General features: G+C 27.7%; 1 protein-coding gene across 1 annotated transcript in view; it reads right to left on the reverse strand.

The window, feature by feature from the left end:
* Positions 1–14,224, reverse strand: part of P5CS (Delta[1]-pyrroline-5-carboxylate synthase) — a 106,155-nt gene that overhangs the window by 68,187 nt on the left and 23,744 nt on the right. Inside the window, exon 2 of the mRNA XM_065503402.1 lies at positions 4,617–4,787. Coding sequence (XP_065359474.1) covers positions 4,617–4,787 — 171 coding nt within the window. The remainder of the gene's footprint in view (positions 1–4,616; positions 4,788–14,224) is intronic.

The raw sequence follows: 14,224 nt of genomic DNA on the forward strand, positions 1-14,224 counted from the left end.
TCCCATACAACAATTTTATTAAAATATTTGAAACTGCTTCTCTAAATATGTTTCAAATTTGTAAGAAGAGTATATTACTTCACGAGGTGTTTAATGATAATGCAAAATTAGTGCACTACTTTCCATATTATCTAGTGGTAACTAAATATTAATACATTGCTTTGATAAGCAAAAGCATTAAAGTTAGTGATTATTCAATAAACTTTCATTGTCAATGCATTAGCCAATTTAATGCATTTGTGCCATTCCTGAACAATATTCTAATTTCAATATTCGTGATTTAATCAATCTAAAAATTTCACGTAATATAATAAAAAATTATTTAAATTCAACATTATTTTCCATTATTAAATTTGTTTAAAACTATCAACAATTATAATTATTAATGAAAATTTTATCTGAAGTTGACACATAATTTACTGCACTAAATTGCTTTTGCTCATTTATTTCGAAATCGATACTTAGAAACCAATTAAGTTTATTTAATTTGTTATGTTATTGTTACATTACAAAAATTTTAATTTTGTACAAAATATGTGGTAAAATTTCATAGTGATATGAAATGAATAATTTCATTGAGAGTGCAATGAAGATGAATGTAACATTTTTATTTAAATTGTTTAAAGAATAAAAAATGTGAGGGTACCGTGAAATAACTCCCCACGAAAAAATGAAATAACACCCAACAAATTTTTCATACAACTTGGGAATTATTTCATTATGAAACAACTCCTAACGCATAGGAAGTTATTTCATAATTTTTAGCTGGGAGTTATTTCATAATGCAATAACTGCCAATGAAACAACTCCCAATGAAATTTTTGTTGGGTTTTATTTCATTTTATTATGAGAATTAGGAACTATTTCACTGTATAGGGAGTTATTTCATTTTTGTTAGGTTCTACTTTGCAAAAGCAAAATCTTAACAAGTGGCCGTCAATGCAAAAAACTTTTCTATGCGAAGAAAGTTATTGATACACCCCAGAGGAGGAAACCTTAGCGCCCGGCCAAAGGTCGGCAATGCCAAAAAAATTTCTATGCGAAGCCAGTTTTTTATACACCCCAGAGGGGTGTATAAAAAACTGTATTGTATTGCTGTATTGTATTGCTACGCCATAGGCACGCAATACAAAAAATGTTTGGTAAGCGAAGAATAATTTCACTTTTGTAGTTCTTTATTTCATTGGGAGTTAGATTGCACTAATAAATTGCTTCGGATTTGGAATTATTTCATTTCTATTGGGATTTATTTCATTGGGAGTTATTTCGCTTTTTTGGGACTAATTTTTTTAAAATTATGAAACCGCCGATTATTGGGAGTAATTTCATTTCACACTTTGGCAGTTATTTCATTTTTCAAGTTTGGGAATTATTTCATTTTTGATGAGAATTATTTCATAGGGAGTTATTTAATTTGGGAGCTATTTCACGGTACCAAATGTGAGGTATTTAATCATCAAATTCATTATTATATTGTAGATCTTACTGGAAATACCCAAGTCATTCATTTAAAAAAACGTTTGGCGAAATAATTTATGAACAACTGGTTGATCTTCTAAGCAAAGATCGAAATATTTAGATTTTTTGGCCAAAACAGTTTTTTATGTTTTTCCAGTATTTTTTTTAGATTTCAATCAATAATTTTTAAATTACAAGAGTCAACTCATTATTTCACATCTTTAAAAACGTTTATATTCCTCATTATTTTTAATTTTAATTAAGAAAATATTTAACTTATTTCTAATGTCTAAAAATTGTTATTAATTCTAATTCAAATATGTGATATTGTAAGTAACGAGACGCTTCTTGAGAGTTTTATTTAAAAGTTTTAATTTGCTTTCCAGAAACATAGTTTCAAACAGTTTATGAATTGTTTAGTACAGCATGTATCAACATGGATTGTTTTTTTAGCATTTCCATCATGTTGCTGAGGGTGTTTGTGAAATTGGATTAAATGAACAAGTGTTTCAACTGAAGTTTCTAGTCTATTTAAATTAAACACAGGCGATTGATTTGTTGTTTCCAGAATTAAAATTTTGGTTGAAACTATTTATGGGTTCTGAGCACTGTCTTCAGAACGTTAGCGTGAGAACCATAATTATTTATTTGTTGCAGAGTTTGTGGATAATTTGTAACCGGAAAGTTTGGTATAGGGATAATTTTTATTTTCAGTGCCAGGGAACACATAACTATGAAATATACTGGACACCCTCAGTATGGTTTCCACACTTGCATTATGGATTCCGCCGCAATTACTACATTTATTTTCCCTTGAGACAACTCTAGATTTATGCCCGATAAAGTTCTATATCGAAGTACATTTTTATGGAGTCTAGGTGAAATAATGGACTAATTTCAACAGGTTCTGTCCGTATACTCATTACCAAATTTTATCGAAATATCTTCAAAATTACGACACATCGTTAAAAGGATTCTAAGTTGATCGGTAGAGGCTATTGATGTTGGGCGTTACAAACATCAACATTAGTGTTTATAAAAAACCGACTTTTTAAAAAACCGGTTTGTCTGTTAACCGAAAATTGGCCTTTTTTAAAAACCCGGTTTTTCGGTTAACCGACATCGAAAAAACCGGTTAAACCGGTTAACCGTCATATATGTGTAGAAAACATAAACTGTCCAATAAAGTATACACAACTTTAAAATTTTTAGTTTTTAGTAGCCAGGAATAATTGTTAATATTAAATTACTATAAATATACAAAAGTGCTAAGTCCATTTTATTTTGTAAAAATTTCAAAATTATTATCTCAGTCAAATTGAATTGTTTTAATTATTGTTTTTTCATTAAATTTCAACCAAAAAAGGTAAAATTAATTAAAGATTTGATAATTTTGAAATTTATTATCACCTCGACTTTTTCATATGAAACAGAAAATGTTAAGTCCCAAAAAAGGAACTATAAGATGCAAAAGCACTTCTTCTTAGCTGTGATTATTTGTTATTATAAATCATACCAAATAACTAATAAAACTCCATTATCAGATTTCAAATCATGGATTTTAATATTTCTGAAAAGGACTTTGTACACTAAGCTAACGAAATGATTAATAAAGTAAAATTTTAAGAACAAAACACACGAATGAAGTCAAATTTATTGAAAGAAGGTATGTACATCAAATTCAATTTAACGTTTCGTAAAATCATCACAAAATTTATAATGAATCATTATTAAAATTTAGTTTAACTTGTAGAATTATGCGGAATTTAATTTTTAATAATTTCAATATGTGCAATTTATTCTGAAAAAGTTTTTGAGTAAACTCATCGTCCTCTACTATTTAGAATAATTATAATTTTTAAAAATATTAATCTAAAGAGGTTTGTATTGTAAATCAGCCGTATAGGTTTCAAATCAGACCGAATGTTTGATATAATGTGTACACAATGAATATAAAAAATGAACAAAAACATTAGATTTATTAATTTAAGTCCCAAATTTTAAAAACCGGTTAACCGAGTGATAAAAACCGGATAAACCTGTTAACCGAAAATTAACATTTTAAATTAACCGGTTCGGAAAAACCGAGATTTCAAAGAAAAACCGGGTTTTCGGTTAACCGGTTATCCGGTTTATAAACACTAATCAACATAGACGCATAATACTCTTACTACTATGGTGATGTAGGTTATAACAAAAAAGCGAGTTTTTTTATTGAAAAACTACTAAAAGTGCCTTAGCTTTTCCTTACAAATCAACAACTATTTTCAACAGATTTTGATGAAAACTACTGCAAATACAACTTATATGATGGATAAAAGTAAATGTCAAAACTAAAAAAAAAAAACAAAATTTAATATTTCGCAAATGTACACAACAAAATTTAATAATAAAATTACCAAGTGCCCACCATGCATTTAAATTTTTATAGCGTTTTATATTTTTTCTCCTTACGAATCATTTATACGATATTTCTAGTTTTATTAAAAATGTTGGTAAATATTTCCTGATGAACTGGCGCATAGAAACTAGCTTATCTCCCCAACAATACATTTTAATAAAGTTATTTAAATTAAACTCGGATACCAACACGTTACAATTTTACCCAAAACTATTTTTGTAATCCCGTAAACCAATTTTAATAGAATACAAATAATATTTATGAAAAATATACAAGTTATGTAAATTTAATTAAAAATATTGTTATTAAATGCTTTCAAAAATAAAAAAAAGTGCAAAATTTTATCCATTAAATAAAAATGTATATATAAGAATAACCAGTAAGTTAAAACGATTTGGTTTTTCCAAAATGAATTAGTTTTTGTTTTGGTTAAATGCCATATAAAAATATCAAATCACCCAAAATAATGTTAAAAGCGAGAAAAAAAAAACCAAAAAAAAAAAAATAAAGACGAAAATTTAGCCATTAATTATTGAGAAAATGTTATGAAAATTGTTTCCATTTTTCAGTGGCCAAAATAAATTACATAAATAATTGTGTTAAATTACCGACAAAGCATAAAATAAGAATGAGCATAAAAATAAAACACTTAATAAATTCTTAAATACTTCATAAATTAATCGCTGCGATTACTCGCAACGCAATGGGACTAATATTGCTTGTGTTTTGTAGCGTAATAATGATAACGTTCACTAACCTGCTCAACAATGGAAGCTAGACGACCAAGGGCAAGACCATGATTGTCTTCTCGTGTGATAACAGCACTACCCAGCTTCACAACCAAACGTCGGGCATATTTCAGCTGACTCCTCTCAGAGAATGTGGCTTGTTTGCGTTCAAGACTGAGACGTTTTTCAGGTGGCGTAATCTACAAAAAAAAAGATAAACAAATTATGAAAAAGAACAAACAAATAAACGTTTATAGCTAAATTTAATGGAATAATCATAAGTATGTACATGATGGTAGATGTAGAAAAAAGTACATATTTTCAATCTATTTACATTTTTGCTTTAATACTCTGCGTTGTTTGAGCTTGTAAAATGGACATGACCATTATTTGAAAAGAAATTTTCATCTGTGGCAAAGAATAGCCATGCCAACGTACATAAATAAATCTACAATATTTACATAGTAAAATGGTTTTTAATGCTGTATTTCATTTCATTTTAATGACTGTGTGGTTAAGTTGAGTGGAAACAACGACCAACATTCACTCACCACTCACTCCAACACCTGGACTCACGAACAGGCACAATACTCTTCAAGAACCACAAAAATAAATCCATACGGGTGCAAATATTTTAAAGGTATATTAAATAAAATGAAAAAAGAAATAATGACAATGGTTTAACGCTTATTTATTACCTTGAATAATGAAAAGTTTCTATGTAATAGCAAAACAGAGGATTAAAAGATTTTGCGGAACAACAGCAATCATGTACTTTTGCAAAGAATATTAAAAGTAAATTCTTCATGGATTTAATAAATACTTAAGCACTGAAAACAGATTGCGTGGAAAACGGTTTCAATTATCAGCTTTAATTAAAAATAACTTGTATTTTATTGATATTATTAAACATATTTTAGTGCAACAGAATTTCTATACATATTTATGATACTCGAAGTTAAATCATAACTACATATTATACTTTCAACAAGAGATTATTTAGTAAATTATACTACTAAAATCGTGAGAGAGACAACCGTATTTATTATCTGTATGAATTTTGTCCTAAATTTTGGTGATTGTAACAATTTACAAAATTCGAATAAGAGCAAAAGAAAACTGAATTCGAGATCTTAATTAATGTTTAATAAGTAAAATATATCAAAAACATGAAGTATTATTTTAAACAAAATTCGGAGCAAGTTAAAATTTCAGTACAAGGTCCCTTTTCACACGTTCCCGTACTAAACACATCTAAATCTCAATAGAAACTAAACTATTGGTCGGATTCTAGATAAAATATTGGTCGGATTCTAGATAAAATAGAATACATGTGGGGAGCGGGTATACTTCCCATGGACCATCAAGGAGTAATTTCAGTTTGAAAATGAAAATGGTCCCCAGGGACCTTCTCACCCGACGGAGGTTTTTGTATTTTAATATAAAATATAAAAATTTTCTGATATCACCAACCCATTATGCATAACTCAAATACCAAATTTTACATCCTCTATAAAAATATACCTGATAGTACTGTCACAATATCATCTATATACTCTCCTCCAAGGCTTAATATTAATCGAGATCAGTTTCCTAATTACTTTTCGACATTAGGTCTAAGATTTGTAGCAGCTGGCGATTACAATACCAAACATATATACTGGGGTTATCGCCTTACTATGCCTAGACGGAGACAACAATTGGAAGCAATATCGTACTAGATGTTATAGACTAGATGTTATATATAGTGACCTCAATAAAATTCTAGATCTAATAGACTTCGCTAGGACCCCAGTAACCCCATTTTGGATCTCTCATCAGATCACTTAACTACATTATTCGCACTACAAAAACTTCCAAGCCAATTTGAGAACCAAAGTACTTGTTTCCCTATCAAGTTCCCAAATTGGTTAAAGTTCAAAATGTATGTCAGTTCACACTTGCCACCAAAAATTTTATTGAAAATTACCACGACGTGCAATCCAGGGTTAATATTTTTACTGATACTTTGATCAATACTGGTAAAATATCTATACCTATAGTCTCCTTGGGAAGTTACAGATATTTAAAATGTCCTCTTATAAGAAAAGGGTGCTCAGACCTACATAAATGGCAGAAATCACGTTCTCCGAGTCTGAAGTTTCACTTAACCAATGTCTGCAAAACTAACACCCTACTAAGAAAAAAGAATATAGTCTATGGAAATGTCCTATCGCATACAAAACCCCTATACGTCTCCAAACCGGTGAATGGGCGAAGAACAACACTAAATGGTGGAAACATTTCAAAAATTCTAACAAAAACAAAACACATGTAAAATGTACACTCTTGTACTCACATACAATTTTCTGAAAATAAGCGAACTCACTTAATTTTAAATAAATTCGAAAATAATCCATTGCTTTTTATGATCGATATCTCATTTTGTTCCTATTACATGTGGCTTTGCGATAAAGCAATAAATCTAAACAATTTCTGCCGTTTTCGATTTTTTATGATTATTAAAAAAAAAAAACACGTATCTGTATATATGAAAATGGGGAAAACGTTTTCAACATTCAATCAATCGAAAGAAGAACATTAACTACTCAATTTTATGTACATATATCAAAAAAAGTAAAATTTTGTGAAAATGAGCGAATTCACTTAATTGTGAATAAATTCGAAAAGAATCATTCGATTTTTATCTTCGATATCTCATTTTGTTGCTATTAAACGCTGCTTTGCGACAAAGTAATAAACCTGAACTGCCGTTTTCGATTTTTCATGAGTTTTTTAAAACACAAAAATTTGCTATTTTCACTTAAAAAATATATTTTTTGCTTCAATTTGTTATTATAACTACGAAACTATTGGGCCGATTAAATTGTACCATATTTGTTCTTCTGGAACCACAATCCATCAAAATTGTGTAGTGGTTTAAAAAGCGTCTAAATTCTGTTGCCCTGTGTTATAAGACAAAAATGAATGATCAAGTAATTTTCTGATTTCCTTGTATGGGGACAGGTGTTTCCCATTTTACTTTATGCCTAGTCGTGATATATTAGGACATTATGACAATATGACTGATAAGAGACCTTGTGAATTGACCAAATATATATTGATGGTGGGTAATTGAAAAACTGAATACTAGTAAAAAGCAGAAAATAGATTCACAGAGGATAGCTAAAATAAAAATTACATTCAAAATTTGAAAATTTGACACTTACTAAATACAATCTTTCAAGCAAACTCCCCATCAAATGTACCTTTATTTAAATATAACAGCCAATAGTTGCAAATAATTAAAACTTGATAACTTAAACAAATTTTGAGTTCATTCGTTGTTTAATAAAATAAATTATTGCAAAAGTTTTTGCTTTTTTAAAGTTAACAAAAATAAATTTATTTCCATTTATCATTGTAATATGTTTATTGTACATATTTATAAATGAATTTGTTACACAAATAAATATGTGTGCAACAACTACCTATTAACTTACAATTTATTGTAATTAAAATGTAAATAAATTTAATTTTTTATTATGAAAACACAGACTGTATTTATTTATGGCCATTAAAGTTGAATAGAAAATCATTCATGATAAAATTTATGACTGAAGCAGACAGACATGAACACAGTTTAATAAATGTCTGTAGGTTATTTAAAAAAAAAAATCGTAATGACACACTCAAGTGCTTCGGAAAGAAAAGCTAATTAACAGTGTTAATTTAGTATAAACATTAGGGTTGTCCCGTTTATATGGAAAAATGTAGTTCGGTTTTACAAAATGTTAGTCATAGGACTATTCGTTGGTGAGATGAATCAAAGGAAAGGAAAAATTCATTTTTTTTATATTTTTCCTATTTTCTTTCAAATACATTTGAATACATTGAATACATTTGAATACATTTTCGCAAAAGTTTTTTTCTATTTTTCGAAATTTGTATTACTATTTCGATACTTAACTAGCTGTTCCTATATGAATTTCATCTCAATCAAATACTTATTACATGTTCAACAGCTACGCAATATTGGTATTCAAATACAAAACCTTTTCAAGACCTTTCAAACGGTGTATAATACTTTATGTTTTCATTTTAAAAAACTAAATCTCCTAGTATTAACTAAAATGCGTATTTTTCAAAAGTAAATTTCAGATTAAGATTTTGAAAATTTTGGTTAAAATTTAAACTAAAATGAAAATTCCAATTCGACTATTCCTATAATGTCTATAGGATGGGCCTTTCATATTATACCAAAACTTCATATTATATAATTGGAAAAAATACTAAGAAAGTAAAAAAAAAATCCTTTGATTCATCCTTCTCACCAACGCCACAGTGGATTAAATAAGGTGTTTGCATCTCATAAATGATTTTTGCAAATGATTGAAATTAATCATAAAACAAGTATCGTAAAGTTATTATTATATTTCCAGAAATTATAGTTATTCTGTCATCAGAAGTATTCGATAAATGCGACAGAACACACAACTTTCTACTTTAAAGATTTGGAGATTTGAAATTATACCATATTCAAGGGCGTATTTTTAATATTTATAATTATTTTTTTTAGAATTTTTATACCTTGTTGCAAAGTGTATCGTGTCCAGATTCTATCTTTGTAACGAATTTAGTATATCGTTAGCTTAGTACGCAAACGTAACAAGTCCACTTTTGATTGAAATTAAGATTTTGATGCAGAAAGATAGTAAAACATAAGATACATATTTTGCAATAAAAAAAATTTCGTTATTTTGTTTCTAACGGATGATTTTTCAGTGATACGCAAAAGTGCTAAGTCCACAAAAATAAAATAATAATAAGTAAACGTGCTAAGTCCAGCAATAAACATTGAATATGCTATTTAAATCTACTTTTTCAAAACTATTTGCTATAATACTTTGAATATTAACATTTTTCGATGTAATCACTATAGTGTAGAGATGAGCGATATTTCCATACCACTGTGATTGAAAATCACTGTGATTGAAAAATCACTGGTAACAACAGTTACTGAATATTGCAAGTAACAGGTACATTTAAGTCGTTCTTTTATATTTTTCAACATTCACTGGTAACGTTTTAGAAAAATCACTGGAACAACTGTAGTAACAGGTACTTTAAATATCGTTCTTTTACATTTTTCAACATACTGTTAAATGTCGTTCTTTTATATTATTCAACATTCACTGGTAACGTTTAAAAAAAAATCACTGCTAACAAATGGAGAAAGTAACAGGTACATATTTTAATGTCGTTCTTTTACGTATTTCAACAAACTGTTAAATGTCGTTCTTTATATTTTTCAACATTCACTGGAAACAACAGTTAGAGCATATTTTTAGGCGCATAATTTTATATATCTCCAATACAGTGTATCAAATAAAATGTTAAGTAACATATCAGTTAGTTAGCTTAATTTTGTTATTTTCCTATGTTTTTGGTTAACATAAGAACAGATTTAAGAATGAAAATAATACATAATGATTCTTCTTAACATAAGTATTATTTTGCTTAACATAAACCAAATGTGATCGCAGTCAGTGTTTAAAAGAACAGTGATTTATAAATCACGTTCACTGAGAACGACGTTCTTAAAAAATCACGGGATCGCTCATCTCTACTATAGTGTGGTTACACAATTCACTGTAAAATAAAAAAAAAAACAATTTAGAAGAATGGAAAAAAATGCCGCAGAAGACTTGCAATTTTTAAAAACCACTCTACCAAAGGATTATCATCAATTTTATAACGATTTACCACACGAATAATTTATTTTTTATGTTTAATATTACAAAAGTATAAGATTTTGAGTTATTTTCCTATACAGCAACGAAATAAGACTGTTTTTTGTTATGTATTTAAATAATATAAAATAATAAAATCAATTTGTAAAATACAAAATCATCAAAATCAAAGGAGCAAAGTCCCAAAAATGGCATCAGTTTCTAAAGTCATTTCAATTATTTTATTTTTTCAACTGATACTTAAAGCCAACAGATCATAGGAGAGAACTGCGTTTACAGATCTAAAAAATAATGAAAGCAAAAAAAGATAGAACGTTTTTTATCTCTCCTGTAAAATTAAAAAAATGGGACTTGGCAAGTTTGCGTACTAAGCTAACGATATATTGTTAGCAGATTTGAAATTTATTAATTTAAAATATATAATTTTTTTTAGCTTACCTACGCAAATTTGACTATGATTTTAACTATTGGCGCCGTTTGACGCCGATCTAGTTTTAACATAGAATTAAAGTCTAATCTATTATCTAAAAGACATATCAAAACTAGCTGCCTTTTGGTGCCTATAAACAAATGGCATGCTAAAATGTTGAGCAAATCAGAAATTTAAGAAAAAAAATTATCAACTTTTTTTGATTTAAGTTGCTTTTGATCCGAAAATTACCAAAATTTTCCACTGTTCAACGGCTAGAGTTACGACAAAGATTTTAAGACATTGTGTTTTGTAAACACCCTAATATGCATACATACAATACAACAGAAGTTATATAATTGGACAATTCACAAGGTCCCTTATTGTCATAATGTCCTTATATTTCACAATGGTTTTTATTGTTTTTAAAGCAAAAAATGTCCTAAAATAATACTACTCTGTATTCTAAGTTTATTGTGTTATCGTAACCAACCAGCAGAGACCTGCGCCGAATGCCTAAGAGTCGGTTAAGCCGAGCTGCCGAGTCGTGATATATTAGGACAATATTACTGATAAGAGACCTTGTGAATTGACCTAATATTTTCCATAATTAAAACATATTAATTTTAAAACACCATTAAATTATCATTCATTTAGTATTCAGTACTTATCAAATTTATGGTACTTATTTTGTTTTTTTAATTTGTTAATAATTTTTACAAATATGAGTATAATAGAACCATTTAAATTATGACAGGTTCTTATAAGATAAATATTAAACTTTTTGATTAAAAGTTTATACTAGGAACCATGGAATAAATATAAATAGAAGCGCTACTACCATAAAAAATGTAATTCATGGAATAACAAAATAAATATTAATCATATATGTTTTGTTTTCGATTTTATCTCTAAACTTCGTCTCTAGTTTAACTCTATGCTAAGAATATTAACCGGTTGTCAGATGTAAATACACATTTGTTATTCGTTTAAACAAATGTAGATACTCGAATATATTTGATCATCCTTTCTATAATAGAATTGAAATTGATATTAAAAAGAAGCTTTAAAAGTACTTTTAATAAACCATATATGAAAGTATTTAATTTAAAATACATAAGTAACATTGTTAACTGGCCATATAAAAATACAGAACATTTTAAAGCATTTTTCCATTGAAAAATAAATGAAATTGATTTGTTATGACGACAAAATAATGAAAAAATTACTCAAAAATCAATGGGTTGTAATAGAAACCATTGATACGTCAAACATTAATACCTCTTATACATTTTGCTTGTGTTGTCTATTTGTATCTATTTATAGTACATATATCAATGAATACCTATAAATACTTATGTTGGTCCTTTTACTAAATCGTAAGGATAGGTAAAAATATATTTTTAAAAAAAGTCAACAGTTCTGTAAGAAATACTCGTACATTAGCAGTATTACTTACAGAACTGTTTGCATAATTTAGAGGGATAAAACTACATATTCAAAGATTTTGTAGAGGCTATTTAACAAAATTGGTCCCACATATTTAACGATTTTTTTATTCAGCAACATTTTTGAACAATAATCTTTTGTTGTTAGCTAAACGATTATCGACAAAATCGACAATTGTCAGCAGTTCTGCTGAAATGTGTCTTCTTTGGCAACATTATTTTTTTATCAATATTAAACAATAGCTATGTATATGAAGCATATATGTATTAATAATAATTGTGTGCGAAATTTTAGGTTACTAATCTTTCACCTCTTAAAGTTATAATCATTATAAGTTAAAAAATTATAAATATGCTTTGACAATTAGAAGAGTTATTTCATTAAATTTATATCTGTATCACAGTTTGTACAGTTACGCTGGTTGCTGGGATAGTCTCAGCGTAGACCAGGGACGTTTTTATTTGTCTTAAGACGGAGAATAACTAAAATATAGAGTTTTCTTAAAACTTTATAAGCCGTATAACTTCATTAACTATATTTTACACAGATACACAAAACAAATAATGAGTAACGCCAAATGGTTGGGTGGTGGTCTCCGGCAACAAGCAAGTTAGTCAGTCGTGAAGAGATCTAATTTTAATACAAAACCTTTGTAGATAGTAATTTACTTTTGTTTATTACGAATTCTCTTTAATATATATTTATTTAAAATTTCTCTAAAAAGTTAAAAATGTTCACGGTGCAACGTGTCGGATGATAGTCAATGATTACTTACTGTGACACGTATACGATATGTAGTACAAAATTTAACATGAAGTGTACAAAGAAATCCTTCATAACGGCTGATTGAAAATTTGAAAATCGTAGTTTACAGAAAATAAAAAAAATAATACACACAATATCGATGAAATGTGGGAGGGACACTGTGAGGGTTGGAAAATTTTAGCACGAGTTTTAAATCTTCAGAAAATGAAAGCTAACTTGTACAATGCTTACGGGGACGCGCATTGTCGAACTTTCAAAAATAAACATATAGACATTTCTGGAATATCATAGACTTACAAAAGGTCACAGAGACAATAAGTATATTTTCCATATGCCTAGAAATATACATCCTGGCGATTCAATTGGTTCCCAAGTTATTGATAAAAAGTTAAAGTACTGTATTCGGATGGGTTGAATCATTAAAATCCTTTATCCGAGAATATATGAATGTATATTGCAAATTTACTAATCCGATTCATTATAAAAATTAGAAAATTTATTTGTTGTTTTCAATATAAAATACGAAAGAATATGTTCATTCGCATTTGGTGAAACAGGCAATTTATTTTCTTGTCCAGTTAATAATAAAAACAAATAAAATATATAAAAAAACGGAAGAACTAATATAAAATGTTCATAGCTACTTAGCAAAATTAGAGCGCGTAAGTAGTCCGTTAGCAAATCATATGCACGAAAAATCCAAATAAGTTATTAAAAGAAAAAATCCACATGATATTGTTTAATTTTCCCCGCTTCACACAGCATGTGTCCAAATCCAACCAATTTATAAAAATATAAATAAACGAAACGCACCTATATTTTGTTTCCAAAAACAAATAAAGATGCTTATAAGAATCTTACAATTAAATGTAAATATAATCAGATTTCAATCTAAATACATACATACCTTCAATGTAAATATATTTTTGCAAAATAAAAATATTTAATATAATTTAAAATAAGTTATGTTTAAATTTAGAATTTTTTAGAAATCAAAGCTTGAATTCTGTTATTTTTCGATTCGCATTAAACTATATTTTAATTTCAGCAAAAATATTTATTGGAATTTGATTAAATTGTTCTTATTTTTCCAATTGGGAAGAAATCTAGAAAGCTTTTTGATAACTATTTATAACTTTTTGTTTCTGAAAAATAACTGAAATTTTCTTGGAACAAATATAATTTTTTAAATTTTTATGATTTTAAGATAAACAATTAGGATGTAATTAAAGTGAAAACATTTGCATTACAATATGTTATTGATTTCTTATTTAGGCAAATT

This window comes from Calliphora vicina, chromosome 3 (assembly GCF_958450345.1).
Source record: "Calliphora vicina chromosome 3, idCalVici1.1, whole genome shotgun sequence".
NCBI lineage: Eukaryota > Metazoa > Arthropoda > Insecta > Diptera > Calliphoridae > Calliphora > Calliphora vicina.